At 48.3% G+C, this 18,566-nt stretch overlaps 1 protein-coding gene across 8 annotated transcripts in view; it reads left to right on the forward strand.

Annotated features, from left to right (window-relative positions):
- Arhgef2 (Rho/Rac guanine nucleotide exchange factor 2) overlaps positions 1-18,566 on the forward strand; it is a 50,239-nt gene that overhangs the window by 6,631 nt on the left and 25,042 nt on the right. For 2 of the 8 annotated variants that reach the window (XM_076932705.1, XM_034499487.2), the window contains exons 2-6: positions 2,839-3,125; positions 4,295-4,436; positions 11,309-11,426; positions 12,299-12,338; positions 13,390-13,483. In XM_076932705.1, coding sequence (XP_076788820.1) covers positions 2,860-3,125; positions 4,295-4,436; positions 11,309-11,426; positions 12,299-12,338; positions 13,390-13,483 — 660 coding nt within the window. In that variant the 5' untranslated portion in view covers positions 2,839-2,859. Of the gene's footprint in view, positions 1-2,838; positions 3,126-3,945; positions 4,073-4,294; positions 4,437-11,308; positions 11,427-12,198; positions 12,339-13,032; positions 13,281-13,389; positions 13,484-17,788; positions 17,997-18,140; positions 18,275-18,566 lie in introns of those variants that run through there. The other 6 variants (XM_034499486.2, XM_076932709.1, XM_034499489.2 and 3 more) reach the window with 6 other exon arrangements.

Consider the following 18,566-nt stretch of genomic DNA (forward strand, 5'->3'; position numbering starts at 1 on the left):
CAGTTACAGAGACATACCCTTTAATTTCAGCTCTCAGGAGGCAAAGGCAAGTAGATCTCTGTGTTTGAGGTCATTCTGGTCTACCTAGCAAGTTCCAGAACAGCCTGTGCTATAGGGAGACATTGTTTTAGAAAATAAGAGGCTGGATAACTGTGATTGAGAGCACTGGGTGCCCTTACTGGAGGCCCACATTTGATTCTCAGCACCCTCATGGTGGCTTATAACCATATATAAATCTAGATTTAGGGGGATCTGATATCTTCTAGCTTCTGAGGGGAACATGTAGGCAGGCAGAATAACCATACATATAAAATAATGGTAATAATAATAATGGTCACAACAATAACAACTAGTTGGGAGATGATGTTAAATGCCTTTAATCCCAGCACTTGGGAGGCAGAGGCAGGTGGATTTCTGAGTTCAAGGCTAGCCTGGTCTACAGAGTGAGTTCCAGGACAGCCAGGGCTACACAGAGAAACCCTGTCTTGAAAAACAAAAAAACAAAAAAGAAAAAAAGAAAAAAGAGGAGGAGGAGGAAGAGGAAGAGGCAGAGGAAGAAGGGGGAGGGAGAGAAGGAGGGGGAGGAGATAAAGGCAGGAGCAGAAGCCCAAGATCATTCAACCTTAGGAAGGTTGTGCTTGCAAACCTAATTAAACCACAGTTATAGCTGAAGAAAAAGCATGGGGTTGGTGTTGAGCTACAGTGCCCCCTGCTGCACATACCTAAAGTCCTCCTGCTAGTACCCACAGTTAGTGGTAAGCAGCTTACTCAGGGAAGTCACCAGAGGAGAGGTGGAGACAGTCCAGGGCAGTTAAGGGGTCAGGAAGATAAGTCAAGGGACATCTTATTGTTTTTCCTCCCTGTTACTTCATTTCAAGCGCTTGTTTCAGATCTCCTATGTGTGTCACCGGAAACAGAGATATGACTTGATGTGACCTCAGTGCCTGCTTCCCTGTCCCTTGAGCCATTTCCTGAGGAAAGCAGTCAGGGGAAGGTGGGAGGGAGCAAAGAAGAGAACAAAGAGAGAGCCAACTCCTGGAAGGCGCCCTCTGACCTCCTCAAGCACCCACATGCATAAATAATAAATGAGCCCACTTGTTTACCTACCCATCCCACAGTGTGGAGGTGACTTTCGGGAGTCTGTCTCCTCCTTCCACTGTAGGATGCAGGCATTGAACTCAGGGTGTCAGGCTTGTAGACAAATGCCTTTACCCACTAAGCCACCTCACCAGGCCTACATAGGCCCTTTTCCCTATTACCTTACCAACCTAGAAGTTTTTCCCTTCCGTTGGCTAGACTCTAGCCCCCCTCAAAGTTAACCTGCTCCTCCTGTTTTGTTTTCTAGAGACTCTCAGTTAGTAATATGTGCTGACTCATTGGTAGACAAAAGGGTTTTTTGCTGTTGTTGGTTTTGATTTTTTGTTTTGTCTGTCCTGGAACTTACTATGTAGATCTTGAACGCCAGAGGTTTGCCTCTGCCTCCTGAGTGCTGGATCTAAACGTGTGCACTTCCTTACTCATCCTGGCCAAAGACTTGAAAAATTTTCTCTTGTAGCATTTGATAGTTATGCGAGCACATGCTCACACACACACACACACACACACACACACACACACACAGACACATAGACACAGACACACACACACATAGACACAGACACACACACAGACACAGACACATAGACACACACACAGACACACACATAGACACAGACACACACACATAGACACAGACACACACACAGACACAGACACATAGACACACACACAGACACACACATAGACACAGACACACACACATAGACACACACACAGACACACACACACACAGACACACACACACACACAAACACCTAAGGACAGACTCAATATCTGCAGTATCTTCTTTTCTTAGCATGGCTTTCACTGTTAACCTGGCTTCCAACTTGCTTTAGTGAGCACAGTGGCCTTGAACTCTGGATTTTCCGTCTGCCTCCTAAGTGCTGAGATTGCAGACATGTGACACCACTCACAGCCAGGCTCTCTTCACTGGAAAGAATGCTGTATTAAGAGCTAGAAAGGCCAAGTTCTATAGGTGACCCTGCATGCAGCAGACCTCATGACCCTGAGGCAGGCATTCTCTGACTCTGCCATTGCAAGTGAAGGACAGGAGACACTCAGCAGCCTGGCTGTGGAAGCCTCCCTATCCAGGCTCGCTCTTCTCTCTCTCTCTCTCTCTCTCTCTCTCTCTCTCTCTCTCTCTCTCTCTTTCTTAATTTCTCTCTCTCTTTCTTCCTTTCTTCCTTTCTTTCAGGGGTGGGGTAGGATCTCACTAGAATTTGCTACATAGACCAGGCTAGCCTCAAACTCACAAAAATGAGCCTGCCTCTGCCATTTGAGTGTTGAGATTAAAAGTATGTGCCACCCATGTCCAGTTTTTTTTCTTTTTTTTTTTAAGACAGGGCCTTGGGCTGGGGAGACAGCTCAGTGGTTAAGAGCACTGGCTGCTCTCCCAGAGGTCGTGAGTTCAATTCCCAGCAATGACCTGGTGGCTCACAACCATCTATAATGGAATTTGATTCCATATTCTGGTATGCATGAAAACAGAACACTCATATACATAAAATAAATAAAGCTTAAAAAACAAGTAAAAGACATGGTCTCACTCACTCTTAGCACAAGCTAATATGAAACAACATATAAACTAGCCTAGCCTGACCCCAATTCAGGGCCTAGCTTGACCCCACCTTGAAGCCATCCCCCTGAACCTCCTGAAGGATGAGAATTATAGGCCTGTAGCACCGTGCCAGCCTCCAAGGTTCTAGAACTCTGCTCACCTTCTCTTTTTTCTTGATTCAGAGCTGTTTCCGTGGACCTTCCATGAACAGATCGGGCCCAGGGGAGTCCTTCATAGGTGAAGACTCAGTGCCCCACGACCTCCCTCAGTGCTGCCCAGCTGCTGTTGAATCCAGAGAGCAGCTGGAGGACGTGGAGGGGAGGGAGGAAAACCAGGAGGATTACAGCAATGGCTTCCACACTTCACTCCTTAGAAGGTCCAGGGCTTTCCGTGCCCGTAGCCACACTAGTGACTCCCTCAAAAGACACAGTTGGGGGCCTGGCAAGGAGTTCCAGGACCAAGTAAGCAGGTGAGTCCCCAGGGTACCTCCTGACCCTCCTTTGCCCATCTCTAGACCTTGGAGAAAGTATCTGGGAAGGCACATGCTGGTGTCTTTGCTCCACCCTCACCCTGCCACCGATCTCTCTGGAGAGACAAGGATCTCCAAGGAATGACAGGAGTGGAAATCTCTCCTGGAGAATCACAGCCTGTGGTGAAGCTTGAGAAGGACGGAGCAGGAGTTTTATGTTTATTAGTTTGTTAGTTGGTTTTCGTTTATTTTTGAGACAGAGCTTCAGGTAGCCCAGGCTGGCCTATCTCAAGTACTGAGATGACAGGGACAGGCCACCCTGCTTGGCTGGGGACGGCTGCCCTCACTCACAGGTCTGCACAGTCTCCGCAGGCTTGGGGAGAAGGACCCGTGTCTTCCCTATCTCCTGGAAAATCCCTGACCACTTCCCCCAAATAGAGGAAGTTAAAAAAGAGAAGGTCGGGGGAGGGGATTGGTCACGTGAGTCCAATGTGAGTCCAAGGCCCCTGCTACCACCAAGGGTAGTCTCTTGACGAAGGTATGGTCTTCTTAGACATGCCCTTACCTCTGGTGAATGGTCCAACATTCTTCAGCTCTTGGGCATGAACATGGACCGAAAGGGGCGGCAGCGGGAGGTGGGTGTTGCTGAGTGAGGGAGATGCTCCTGGAACTTTGTCCCAAAGCTGGTTTTGTGGGAACTGGGAAAACAGCAATACCTTCCCACAAGGCTGGCTTGAGTGTCCTTTGTGACGTCTGCCTACAGTTTGAGTGTCTTCTGTGACGTCTGCCTAGTTTCTCCGGGGTGTCTTATTGTCACCACATTAATTCTGTGCCTCAGGTGCAGAGGGATGGAGCGCCGGCTTTCCCGTAGCTGAGTGAAAGATGTTGTCACCTGACACCAAACAAGGAGTCTTCAGCTTGCCCTGCCCCTCCATCCTTTCTGGAGGGTAGTACTGCCTTTGTACCAGCAGGGGCCGCTCTTGTCCGAAGCCAACTATGCCAGTGTCGAGCGTAGTTTGGGTCTGAGTTGTGCCTAGGCTAACAGGAAGGGCTGGGCTGGGGGTGGGGGGTGGGTGGCAAACAACAGGGCTGGGCTGAGGAACTGTTCGTTCCTGGTGCCCATCACTGACTACTGGCTATAAGGGTTGTGGTGGCAATGTGTGTTTCAGGAGGAGACTGCAGTCATCGGAATGTCCAGGCTCCCAGGAAGCCCCCTTTCTACAGAGCCTCGAGGAATTGGGCACCCCTCTTGGATCTCAGCAGAAGCAGCAGCAGGGGCAGGAGCAGCAGAGTGGCCAACCCTTCCACCGGGTATGACAGATAGACCCCAGCCAGGCCATGCCTGGCTCCCCCTCCTGATCCTCCCCTGCCAGCAACCTCTCTGTACTCTTCTGTTCCATCAGCTGCTGAGTCTCTCTGTGCCCGGACCTGGCTCGGGCTCCATCTGAGCCCGTCTGAATCTATCTTCTGTGGCCCTCTGTCTGCTTCCCTGTCTGTATGCGCTGTCCCGGACGCTTGGTAGTCTGCCTCTGTCTCTTTCTGTAACATTGTTTCTTCATTTCTATGTTTGTCTCTCTATATTGGTGTGGGTATCTCTGTCCTCTCCCCCTTATAAGTCCTCTATCCCTCTGGGGGCTATGATCACTTCTTTCTGTGGGCCGTACAGTTCCCAGAGTTAGAACTGCACTTATTATTTGTGGGAATAAACTAGGCATCTGGCACCCTGAAAGACACAGTAGCTCTCTAACACGATTTTAATAGGAATAGCAATTGAGTAAGGATACAGAGCCTAGAGTGTAAGAGAGTGCTGTGGTCCACCTGGCGGTGGTGGCGCACGCCTTTAATCCCAGCACTTGGGAGGCAGAGGCAGGCGGATTTCTGAGTTGGATTTCTGAGTTCGAGGCCAGCCTGGTCTACAGAGTGAGTTCCAGGACAGCCAGGACTACACAGAGAAACCCTGCCTCGAAAAACCAAAAAAACAAAACAAAACAAAACAAAAAACCATCCATCTGTTTATGTGCCTATGTACACTACAGAGTGAGTTCCAGGACAGCCAGGACTACACAGAGAAACCCTGTCTGGAAAAACAAAAAACAAAACAAAACAAAAAAACCAACCCAAAAAAGAGAGTGCTGTGGTCACTGTATATCACAGGTGTGTGTGTGTGTGTGTGTGTGTGTGTGTGTGTGTGTGTGTGTGTGTGTGTATTTTAATCCCCAGCAATAAAGGAGGGGCCTGGGAAGCTGGATATAGAGAGGACCCGGCTATTACTCATACCCCAGCTACCCAGCAGCCTTAATCTGACCCTTACTGTTAGAGTCTCTCAGGTGTGAAGGAAAGGCTGAGAGGAAGAGTTCTTGTGTTCAGACTTTCAGGAAAGTAACAGAACCCCATCTTATTCCATTTCCTATTTTTCACCACTCACCTCTGAAGGGTTTCTCTCCTGACATCCTTTTAAGTGAGAATATAGAAAGAGCAGACACTCAACTCCTAGATCTTCCTCCCTTCGCTGCTGGTAGATCCATCTCCTCTTTCTCAATATCAGAAATAAAACTGTCTTACAGTTGCAGTTATTAGAAGAAACCCATTAGGCTGTCCGACCCAGAGGCTGGCACATAACATGGCAGGCACAACGTGACTTTGGGAAATGGTTTTTCTCTTCTGATTATCTTCCTTTTTTTGCCCAGACCCTCTTTCCCCTCTCATATGACTTATCTCCTTTTAGTATTGTGATTTCTTCTCTCACCTTTCCCCTGATGCTCCTTCCCTCTGCTTATTATGTCCCTTCCCTCACACATCTGATCTTTAAGGCCTCTCCTTAATATTCTCTTTGCCTCCGTATTTGGGGTTCTTGTTTTTCTTTGTTTTTCTTGTGGTACTCCTCCAGAGCCTGCGGACCAAAATTCTGATTCACTAGGGCTGGACAGGGGCTGCAGACAGACAACTATAAGTACAATCTCATTACACAATTGACCTTTTCACACTGTAAAGGAATTTACTCTGTGTGTGTGTGTGTGTGTGTGTGTGTGTGCGCGCGCGCGCGCGCGCGCACATGTGCATATGCAGGTATGTGCACATGTGCATGCCGTCTATGCCTGGCTGGTTGCTGGAATCTGAGTTTCTGGTCCTCCCACTTACAGAGCAAGCACTTTCATGGCCACGCAGCCACTCTGCAGCTCTGACCTTCAAAACTGCTGCTTGCCCTCTGCCTTCTAGCTCACGCAGCGATAGATACTCTTCTACTGTCCCTTTGCTTTTGAGTTTTTCTATTTTATTTTATCCCAGATAGGTCTACTTATGTACCCCAGGCTGACCCCTTCACTCCTGCCTTTGCCTCATTAGTTCTGGGATCATAGACACATACTTGGCTTTTTCTGTTTTGCTTTTGTTTCTTAAGACTATGTCGCCATAGCTGGTCTGGAACTTGGAGTGTAGACCTGGCTCACTTCTAACTTGGGCTGCTTGTCCTGCCCTTAAGTGTAAAGATTACAGGCATGAACAACTACCCCCAACTCTGGCTTTGTTTTTTGTTTTGTTTTGTTTTTAATATGAGATTTATAAGTATCAAAACCAAAACCAAAACAAACAAAGATACTTCCCATCTCAAGATTTATAACATCAATATTTTCGTCCCTGCTGACTGCTGACATGTACTTCCTCTTCTTCCTTCCTTCCTCCCTCCCTTCCTTCCTTTCTCCTTTCTTTCTTTCTTTCTTTCTTTCTTTCTTTCTTTCTTTCTTTCTTTCTTTCTTTTTCCTTCCTTCCTTCTTTCTTTCTTTTTGTCTCTTTCTTCCTCTTTCTTTCTCTTTCTCTTTCTTTTCTTTTTAAAAATATATCTATTGAGACCAGATGGCACAGACTGGCCTGGAACTCTTGTTATAGAACAGGCTGGTCTAGGCCGGGCGGTGGTGGCGCACGCCTTTAATCCCAGCACTTGGGAGGCAGAGGCAGGCAGATTTCTGAGTTCGAGGCCAGTCTGGTCTACAGAGTGAGTTCCAGGACAGCTAGGGCTACAAAGAGAAACCCTGCCTCGAAAAACCAAAAAAAAAAAAAACAAAAACAAAAAACAAAAAAAAATCCATCTGTTTATGTGCCTATGTGCCTGCACATGCACACACGTGGCACTGTGGAAGTAAGAAGACAGCTTTCAGGTGTTGGCTCTCGCCATCTGGAATATAGGCTTTGGGGCTCAAAATTATGTCAGTGCAAGCTTTATTCACTAATGTCTCTTTGGGGCCCCCCTTTTCTTCATTTCCCTTCCATCACAGGTAACACAATTTTTATCATTCCTCTTTTTTAAAATTGTTTTTTTTAACACTAATGTATATTTTACTGACAATGTAATGTTTTTATTGCTGAATTTTAAAGTAATGATGACATGTTTTATAAAATGTTCTAGATTTTTCTTTTTCTTTTTTCTTTTTTCTTTTTCTTTTTTTTTGTTCTGTTTGAGACAGAGTCTAGGCTGGCTTCAAGCTCATAATCTTCCAGCCTAAACTCCTCTGTACTAGAGTTTACATGGGTGTACTTCTTCTGTACTAGAGTTTACACAAGTGTGCTCCCCCTCACGCCCAACAACATAACTTACAAGCAAGACTCTCATTTACTTTTTAATCTCTGTGTGTTTGCAAACTGTTACAATCGCTCATTCATATTTTATTTATACTTTTTTTTTTGAGACAGGGTCTTATGTAGCCCAGGCTAGGTTGGAAGTCTCTATGTAATGGAGGATGACCCTAAACTCCTGATCTTCCCGTCTCTACCTCTCAAGTGCTGAGACTATAGGCATGCATGCAGCACCTTGCCTGTGGTACTTAGGATGGAAGCCAGGGCTTTGGCTATGCTGAGCAAGCACGCCACTGGCTGGGCTACATCCTTAACCCTATACTTTTTCCCTGTACGTTTATTATTATGGGAAGCATACCAAGGCTCACATGTGGAGGTCAGAGCACAACTTTGTGAGATTCATTTTCTCCTTCTACCGTTTCATGGACTACAGGGATGAGCCCTGGTGTAATCCTGACAGGACACATCACCCACACCAGCCCTCACTGCCTTTGTTATTATTTTATTTTATTAATTTATTTTTGGATTTTCTAGACAGGTTTTTTTTTTCCCCTGCATCCCTCACTGTTCTGGAACTAGCTCTGTAGACCAGGCTGGCCTCAGATTCACAGAGATTCACCGGCCTCTACCTCCCAAGTGCTGGGAATAAAGGTGTGTACCACCGCTGCCTGGCCACTTAGTGTTTTAATTGTTTCTTTTATTTTATTTTAATCTCCTCTCTTCTCCTTATCTTCTTTCTTCGGTCTTCTTTTTTGAGACAGGGTCTCTACATTATGTATCTCCTCTCTCCTCTCTCTCACAAATATTTTGAGTCTGCAGATGAACATTGGCAATAATCTAAACACATTGTCTGTACAGATGAGATAAATACTGGTGAAGTGTCTGCTTGGACAGAACTGGTAAGCCAATCAGCACAATTTCATGATTGACAGCTCAGTCCCACCTAAAATTCTCAGTAGCAACTGACGCTTACATTATATAGGTATATAACTGTTTTCTTTTAAAAACATTTCAACTTATTTGTGTGTGTGCCTGCAAGTATGTCTGTGGCCCTCATGTGTGCCTGGTGCCTGTGGAGTCAGAAGAGGCTGTTGGATCACCTGAGACTGGAACTACAGTTGTGACACATCCTGTTGGTGCTGGGACTCAAACCTGGGTCCTTAAGTAGCCAGTGTCCTTAACGACCAAGTATCTCTAGCCTCTTGGTTTGTTTTCAGAGTAATGAGAACCACTTTGAACAGACTAAGGGTGAATCTCTCTGTGTTATTTGAGTTCACTGCCCCGCTAGCTAAGGATGTTGAACATTTTTTTCCATAAGTTTACTGGCCATTTGTGACCAGTTTCCTTGCCCATTTATTGACTGGACTGTTCATTTTCCTGTTTTTTTTTTCCTCATTTATATTCTAGACATGAGTCCCATCACTTGTATACCTAGATTTTCTCTCATTTTGTAGCTTGTCTCTTCATGCTGATAATTGTTTCCTTTGCTGTGCTGAAGCTTTTAAACTTCATGTAATTCCACATGATAGTTGTTGTCTTATTTCCTGCCCTTTGGAATCCTTTACAGAAAGAAAACCCTCTGCCCAAGGTTGGGGATGTGGTTCAGCTGTTGTTGTTCTGGGTCATCCATTGCATCTGCGCTACAAAGATGGCTCAGCAGTTATAGTGCTTGCTGCTCTTGCAGAAGACCAGTACCGTCTGGCTTATATGCTGTATAACACCAACCCTAAGGAATCTGGTGCTCTTTTCTGGCCTCTTTGGGAATCTGAACACATGTTGTACACATATATACTCAAGCATGCATGCATACACAAAAAAAAAAACCCAAAAGCAAACAAACTAGATCTGGTACTGTCCAGTGGTAACCCCTAGCACTCCAGAGATGGAGGCAGGACTATCGGAAGTACAAAGTAATCCTTGGCTACCTTGCAGAAGACCCTGTTTGCAAACAAACAAAAACAAAATAAGGTTTTGCCTAAGCCTGTATCTTGAAATGTTTCCCTGTGTTTTCTTGCTACAGTTTCAAAGTTCCAGGCCTTTAAGGTCTTTCGTTTATTTGAATTAATCTTTATTCAGGGTGAGAGAGAATCTTAAACTTTGCATAGTTTAGTTTGCATACTAAACTACTCTGTGCCTTAGCAATGCCAATACACTCAGGAAGGAACCCAGGTTCTCCTCCCTCACTGTGCTCAATGCATCCTTTAAACATTCTGACACTGATCCTCTGTGCTTATTGTGTGTTCGATGATTTATATCAATTTGGGGCTCTGTCTTTTTGTTTTTAAATAAACAGAACTTTCTTTTTTACAAAAATTATTTATAGCTGGGTGCAGTAGCTCCTTCTTTTAATCTAGCACTCTGGAGGCAGAGGCCAGAGAATTTCTGAAAATTCAAGGCCAGCCTAGTCTACATAGTGACAGGACAGTCAGAGCCATACAATGAGATGTTATATCAAAATAAAAATCAACCTAGAGTCAGATATGTCGCCAAAAGTCTGTAATCCCAGCAGTGTGGAGGCTGGGGCAATGGAATCACAATTTCAAACCAGCTTGAGCTACATAGTAACACCCTGAATCAAAGAAACCAATCACACATGCACACACATGCACACACACACACACAGGAAGGGGGGAGAGACAGAGACAGAAGGACAGAAAGAGAAGGAGAGGTGCCGGAGATGGCTCACTGCTTTAGGAATCCTGATGATTTGGGTTTGATATTAAGACACATATTGTGGAAAGAAAGCATTAGGTCCTGCAAGTTGCCCTCTGACTTCTACAGGTGTGCTGTGGCATATGCATATACACATATACACACATATAAATAAAATCTAATTTAAAAATTAGAAAAAAGGAAAAGCAAGCATGATATACATACATCAAAACATCACATTGTACCCCTTAAATATGTTCCATTCTTCTGTGTTGATTTAAAAAACAAACAAAACCCTACATTCCAATTTACAAATGGGACATAGTAGCACAGGCCGACTGCAATCCAAAAACTTGGAAGGTAGAGACAGGAGGATAGGTGCAAGCTTTTTATCCCACCACTCAGGAGGCAGAAGCAGGTAGGTCTCTGAGTTTGAGGCCAGCTTGTCTACAGAACAAGTTCCAGGACAGTCAGGGCTACACAGAGAAACCCTGTCTCAAAAACACAGACGTAAAACCAAAACAAGTTAAAGACCATCCGCAGCTCCATGGTGATGTCGAATCCAGCCTGAGCTACCTAAGAGCCTTCCTCAAGAATAAATTGAAAAGAAAGGGGTTTGCAGGTGGGCTCAGCAGGGAATAGTGCTTGCTATGCAGAATAGCTCCTGAGTTAATCCCTGGATCCCATGATGGAAGGAGAAAAGCCACTCCTGAAAGTTGTTCTCTGACCTTCACACACAACAGAAACACAAAATAGCAATGGGAAGTATTTAAGGTGGTGTTTTCTTTCCAGGTTTATGGATTAAGCTGCTGGAATACCATCTTAACTCTTTCTAGAGAAATAGCCCAGATGAGGGGTAATGAGAATCTTGGGAGGCCTGGTGGAAGGGCTGAACTGTGGGAGAGACATGTTTGAGGAGGGTGGGCAAAGCAAGGGCTTCATGTGAGAACTCCACACAATTCCAGGGTCAGAGTTTCTGCCATCCATCTGCTGTCTCTTCCGATCACTCGGCCACTGGCATGCTGTCCAAGGCTGTGTCCATGAGTGGTATCAATCTCCTCTTGGACTGCTCAGACCCAAATGGTGAGTCAAAGCATGGATTGAGGAAACGGTGGCCCCTTCCCCCAATCCCTGTCACCAGCTGTCCCAGAGTTAGCTGTTTGGAGTTCGGATGACTGACATCATACACTCCTGGGGCTCAAGAGAAGGATCTTGTTTGTTTGTTTTTTGAGGCAGGGTTTCTCTGTGTAACTCTGCCCTAGAACTTGCTCTGTAGAGCAAGCTGTCCTTGAACACAGAGACCTGCCTGCCTCTCCCTCCACCACCCGGCTAATGTGAGGGATCTTATTCAGGACACCAGCATCTCTGAGTCTGTCCTGCCAGTGGAGGAGGTCACAGATAGAAGGGGTCTTTCCAGGCTCCCCCATCACTAGAGATGAGGATGGTTACTTAAACTGCATCTTTGTCCTGGAGATGACCTAAGTGGGGACTGGCAAGATGACTCTCTGGGCTGAGTGGGTAAAAGGTGCCTGCCATAAGTCTAACAACTTCAGTTCAACTCCCAGGACCCACATGGTGGAAAGAGAGGCTCTCCTGATCTCTACATAGCTGCCCCTCCCCTGACATGCACACAGACAAATAACTGTAAATAAAGATTAAAAGATGGAGTACTGGGAGCTCAGTGTGGAACCCCAGCCCTCTCTGTTTACCAGAGCAGGAAAGAACTATTTAGTTCCAGCTAGCTCTTCATTTTAGCTTGTTCTCAAGTTGTTCAGCTGTGCTCTCCCCAGACCCCGCCCTCTGTCCTTGCTCCCCAGTGGCTGCCCTCAGGAATGGCGTCACATCCACCTGCAGCCTGGGAACCTGATCCAGGTGGAGGGGGTTGGGAAGGCAACCTTAGGTGCCTTTGTCTGGCTTTTTACTAGACACGTCTCTTTTCCTTGTATACCTTGCAGGTAACTCATCCCAGTCCCATGCCACAGACCTCAGCAAATGGTGAGTTTGGGGGATTCTGAGCCCACAAAAGGCCTGGATGTAGGAGTGCTGGATATGGGCTTTGTAGCCCTAAGACTCCCTGCTTCATCAAACACTGTACCCCCCCTCCCCCGCAATGCTGATGAGAGGCCATCTTCCTGAGCTGCGTGGAATCCTCTTGCTTCTGGTGTGCAGTAGCCCGAAGGGATGAGACAGAAAAGGAGTAGCCGGTCTACGGAAGTGGCCGAATAGCAGAGAGAGATTTGCTTGCTGTTATCAGAGACATATGGGGGAGTTGGCCATTCTGCTGCTGGATGGACAGTGACCATGGGTGGGTTTTGGATGGCAGACAACTGGCTGACAGAAAGTGAGTCTAAGGAGAGCTATTTGAGGGCTGTGGAATTCTCAGCCGAGGGACAGGGTCTGAAATAAAGCTTAGAAATGGAGACGAATGGGGGACCTTTTAATAACTATGCAAATAAGCATGCAAAATCAGCACCTGTTCATCTGGCTCCTGTGGCCAAAACCTTATTAGATTAGGGCAGCCTTCACACTTGGTGTTGTCTGTGTGGGCAAAACATGGGCCCTTTAAGAACCGGGCTCTGATTTTGTGATCCTAAAATTCTCTAGCTGACACAACCTCCTGGCTCCAGTCAGGATTAGCTCATGGGATGGGCTGATGAAATCCCAGGAAATTCGGTTCTTTATTGGCTCTAGGCCCAGGGGTTTGTTTCCAAACAGCAAAGGGTCTACACAGGGCTCTTGTTCTAAGAGGGGGAAATGCCCCCTGGAGGGCCCGCTCTCCAACCACTCTTGATGGAGAACAATTTGAAAGGGACTGGGCCCTCCCATCTTCAGCTGGAGAGGAAGTGGAGGCTGCCTTTATCTGGGAGGAGTCTGGAGTTTTCTCATAAATAGAGGGTCCTGGAAAACTTGAGCGTCTGATCCAGAAGAGCTATAGAGGTGGGGATTATTCCCAGTCTCCTATCTCCATGGCATGGACACCTGCCATCACTGTGGTCTATTTTCTTTTCTAGCTCCTCCTCCTTACCTCTTCCCTGTCTCTTTGCAGTGGTAAACAGCTGGAAGAGGACTCGGGGACCTGGGCAGGCTCCTCTCTGCGACGGACCTTCAGCTTCCTCCTGGGCATGACAGGCAGGGACAAGGTAGGAGTTGGCCTGGGAAACAGAGGCATAGAGCTGCTACCCTGCTTTTCCTCCTTGTCTACCCCTCCCAACTCTCCTGTTAGAGGCTGGTGGAGGTGGGGAGGGCTCTCATTGTGAGGGAATACATGATGTACCTTCAAAGCTCTGAGTGTCCCAGTAAATCAGCCTTTCTCTGTTCTCCTCTCCAGCTTAGCAGACAGCTGGAAGAGAAAGGGGGGCAGGAGCTGAGAAGCGGCCGAGGGCTCCCTCATTTTAGGCCACCCATAGCTAAGAGGTGGGCAACAGAACTCTTGCCCATGGACATAAGAATGATAATTACAGCAGTGCCTTTCCCTTATTCATAGGGTGTTAGAGTTTTCCAAGTGCTTTTACACTCGTAATTTTATGGGTGGATACAGCAACTGAAGGGTTGAAATAGGACCACAGGCAGAGTGGGAGCTGCGAGGTGTGTGATTATTGTAGCACATGTGTGGCCATGTGCCTTCGGATGCCAGGAAGTGAAGGTGTCCTGCTCTCTCCTCTGTCATTACCCCTTGGCTCTGGGAAGCAGGAAGCTTTGGCTGCAACCTCAATCTTCCATTTTTTTTTCTTTTTAGACTTTTTGCTGTTTTGAAGCAAGGTCTACCTCTGTAGCTCAGACTCCCCTGGAATCTAGCTAGCCTCAGCTGTGCCTTTCCTCCTGGCTCAGCCTCCAGAGTGCTGAAAGTCTAGATTCTACCAATAAGATATCACACTTGGCCATATTATTCATTCACTTGTTTGTTTGTTGTTTTTGAGATAGGGTTTCATATAGCCCTGGCTACCCTTAAATTATAGAGTTGAAGATGACCTTGAACTCTCGATCCTTCTATTTCTATCTCAAGTGCTAGGATTCCAGGCATGCACCACCACACCTAGCCATGGTGGTCCTCTGTCTTCCTCTCTTCCTCCTTCCCTTCCTTCCTGATTTCTTCCCTCCCTCCCACCCGCCCTCCTCCCCTTTTTTTCTCCTCCCCCTCTTTCTTCTTCTGGCAATGACTACCCAGCCCTACAGCCTGGTTGACCATCCTGCCTCAAGCACTCTGAGCATTGGGACTGCTGGCTCCACTCAGTGCAGCACAATAAGCCACTCTCCTGTCCCTCTGATGTGCATGTGGTTTCCACCCTGAGGTCACCTCTGAGCACTGAGAGAAACCTGGAGGAGACACCATCCTATTCATCTGGCAGAGTCACAGTCAGGTTGTTCCAAGTGCAAAGGCAGGGCTCTTCTGGAGGCCAGACTCTGAGGGCAGGATTCCCTCCCTACAGGTGGGCAGGGAAGGTAGAGGGGTAAGCAGGTCCATTGCTAGGACTCTCTTTCCAGAGAGGGAGCTGAAGCTGATGGAGACATATGGCATATACATCACAATCTTAAAACCCCTGGACATGTGGGAGGCAGACAGGATCAGGAATCAGACTGCTAGAAAACAAAGCAAGCAGGAAGCCCTTAGGACCTGAGTCTCCCTCCCCCCAGGACACAGGCTCTGTCACACTGCATTTGCTCACCCTTGGCCTAGCAGCCCTGTAGGAGATTGAGTAACTTGAAGAAGGGGAACCTGGGTAGAGACTCTGGAGCATGGACAAGGAACAAGAAGAGGGGGTGTAGGTCAGCACATTGCCCTGCATCTTGGCCTACGTTCACCAGGGTCTCTGTATCTCTCCATCTGTCTTCTCTATACCCTTACTGAATGCGTGTGCTTACATCATGCTCTCTTTCTCCCTGTTCCCAACTTGGGTACCACTGCTGCACATTGCTAGGGATGGAGAGGAGGAGGTAGCTTGTTTCTCCCTGCTTGACGGGCATCCTATAGGTGGCCAAACACTTTCCTAGCGCTCATCTGGGATTTCTTAAAATGGCTTCAACAGAGCTAAGGGATGGTGATACATTAATCACCATTTCACAGACAAGATAACCTAGAGGCTGGGCTACTTAGGGGTGTAGCAATCATGTTAAGTGTCCGGTGCCTCTCAGTAAACCCCAAAGCCTTCCTCCACAAGCCTTTGCTAGGAAGCCATTGTGGTCACATACACCTTAGTCATCCCAAGTCATGTTCAAGGCTCAAAAAGGCTCAAATTAATCAGAAGAAAGTCCGATTTGTGGACTGTGTCTTGGATCTAGACAGCCAGGGATACTCTTGGTTCCTCTGATGGCCCTTTAGAAACCAGACTCTTTCTCTAGCTGTCAATGGGAATGATACTTTTTTTTCAAATTGAACAAGCCAAAGAAAGCACTGGCTACTTTTAGATTCTGGCAGAGGTTTTTGGTTTTTTATATATAAAAACAATTTCTCAAAGATGTCACTGGTAGGATTACAGGGGTCTGGATTACAAAGGGTTTGGGGACAGGGTGGACCCCCAGAATAAAAGGAAAATGTCCATTGTTCTAGAGGCTACAGAAAACAGAAACAGAGTCAAGCTGAAGACATGGTGCACTATACAGATTTTTTGTTTGTTTGTTTGTTTTTTTGAGACAGGGTTTCTCTGTGTAGCCCTGGCTGTCCTGGACTCACTCTGTAGAACAGGCTGACCTCAAACTCAGAAATCCACCTGCCTCTGCCTCCCAAGTGCTGGGATTAAAGGCATGTGCCACCACTGCCCGGCATACAGATGGTTTTAATGAGGGAGAGCTGAGGTAGAATGGACAGCAGCTGAGGTTGGGATAACACAGTGAAAGGCTGGTGGAGCAGGTCACCCTCTTCTTCCACAGACCTTCCACATGGGCTTTACGGTACTGACCAGACTCTCAGAGAGTCTTGGGTAAACCTAGATTTACTGGTTACTCAGTTTGCCTTATAACAATTTCTGGTTCAAACCTTAGAGAAAAGTGAGGTCCCAGCCCAGCAGAGGTCTCTAGCCCCCCCAGTGATAAACCAGGCAGCTGATTCTGATGTCTAGCTGACTATGCATTTCTCAGCTTTGGCTGGTCACTCAAGGCGGGCAAGTCTGGAGGCCCAGAGCTGGTAGGTACATGGGAGGTCCTGAGGCCTTTCCTAGGATTCCTTCAGAGAAAACAGAACTGGTCTGGGAAAGTTCTAACTCATCTGGCTAGCCTGGACTGGACATTGTTTCCTTTTCTATGTAAGGACCCTAAACAGGAGAATGGGTACACAAGGTGAGGGAGCTACTAGGCAGGAGATAGGTCAGAGGAGCAGGGTGGGCGGGAGCTGAGCTGGGGGGGGGAGGAGGAGCTGAGGAGTCCAACCGGCACAGCCGGTGGGCAAGGCAGGAGCCCAAATTAGAGACTGAGGCTAAAATTGGCACTCCAAGAGTGCTGGGTTGGGCTGGAAACCTGCAGCCCTAACACCATCCTATCCTGCTACTGAGCAGGCCAGAAGCTAGTGACAGTGGCTGGGTCTCATCTCCCTCCCTCTTTACCACACACTTTTTGGAGACTAGATTAGGCAGTACCCTAAATTTTTACAAAGCTTTGTCCCAGGGTGCTCTGGTTTTTACAGAGAAATGGGAGACCTTGAAAGGTGGAAATGGAGTAGACTGGAGAATTTCCCCAGTGGCAGGAAACTCAGGTTGACTCAAAGGGTCCAGAGAGATGAAAACCCACCCACACTCCCCAACAAGCTCAAATGTTTCCTGACGGGGGCAAGTTGTTTCTAGTCTCCTGTGACAGAGAAAACTGGTGTCTGGACACAAGGAAAGATTTCCTCAGCTAGCCTCAGGAAAGGTGGAGACTTCTCACCTTCACTGCCAAAGTAATTGGCAGAGGTGGGGCTGAGAAGGATGGTCTGAGTGTGGTCCACAAGGCCCAGAGGGGGTGAGAAGCTTGCGGGGGTGGTGGTGGTGGTGGTGGAGGGGGTACCCTCTTCTGTGGATTCCTAACCTTTGGAATCGAGTCCCCTTCACTCTTTTGGAAGAGCAAAGCCTGCTAACGATGAAGCTTCTAGTTCCCCTTTGATTTCTCCCTCCCTCTGGTCATACCAGTCCAACATTGTAAAAGCGGTCAGTGTACTCAAGCCTGTTTGATGGGCCCTTACGGTTAGGTCTCCCAGCTACCGATAAGGTGATAGAATCCTCTAACCTGAGGGTCTTTAAAGAGTGAAGTTACCCGGAATGGGCGCCAGTGTTTTTCAAGGACAGCCGAGCTAAGAGGAGGTCGCCGAGGTCAGAGTGTGTCCCTAGGCGCTAAAGGGAAAAGGGATCCTTGAACCTGTCCAAGAACCCCTGTCCTGCAGGCTGCAGCAACACCAACCCCGGCGTCCTGTCCGGTGCGCGGGTACCCCGCCCTGCCTCCGCTCCGCCTCTCCCCTTCCTGAGCCCGGGTGGGGGAGGAGACTAGGGTTTGAGGAACTGGCGCTGGGTGCAGGGGCGAGGGGACTCAGACTTCCTGTCCCCGAGGCCGACGCGTGCGGCCGGACCCCTCCCCCGCCGGAGCTGGACACCCGGGACCGCCGCGTCCTCCCGCGGCTTACGCTGGATTATGTCTCGGATCGAATCCCTCACTCGTGCGCGGATCGACCGGAGTAAGGAGCAGGCGACCAAGGTGGGCTGGCTCTGCGACCGGGCTCTCTGCCGACCTCTGGGCCTCCACCCCGCGCCCCGCGTCCCCCCGCCCGCTCAGGGGCGCCCGAGTCCGCGCGCAGCGGCCGGACGGGGTGGGTGGGGCTGCGAGCGCGTGGGGAGGGGGCTGGAGGACCGCAACGTGACCCGCGTCTCCAGCACCCGCGCAGCTTCTGTGCCGGGCTCTAGGAGAGCTGAGCTGGGTCACCAGTGGTTCGGCGGGACCGAGTGTTTTGGGCCGTTCGGAAGAAAGTTGCTCTGGTAAGGGACCGAGCGGGAAAGGGGGTCGAGCGTGTCGGGTTCCTGGGGATGACGCTCTTGGGCACCCCTTTCCGCACCCCAGTTCCGGGAGTTGCTCGCGGCCATGCCCCCAGCGCCGGCTCGGTCGTTCCCCCTTTGTCCCCACCATCGGGTGGAGGGGGCCGGAGGGGGTGTTTTCCCAGCTCCCTCCCCCACCTTCCCGCCCCTCCAAGACAAAAGTCAGCTCCTCCTCTTCTTGCGGATGGACTTTCCAGCTGTGATTCAGTTCTTGCCTGGGGTGGGCGGGTGGCTG

The sequence above is a fragment of the Arvicanthis niloticus genome, chromosome 4, assembly GCF_011762505.2.
Source record: "Arvicanthis niloticus isolate mArvNil1 chromosome 4, mArvNil1.pat.X, whole genome shotgun sequence".
NCBI lineage: Eukaryota > Metazoa > Chordata > Mammalia > Rodentia > Muridae > Arvicanthis > Arvicanthis niloticus.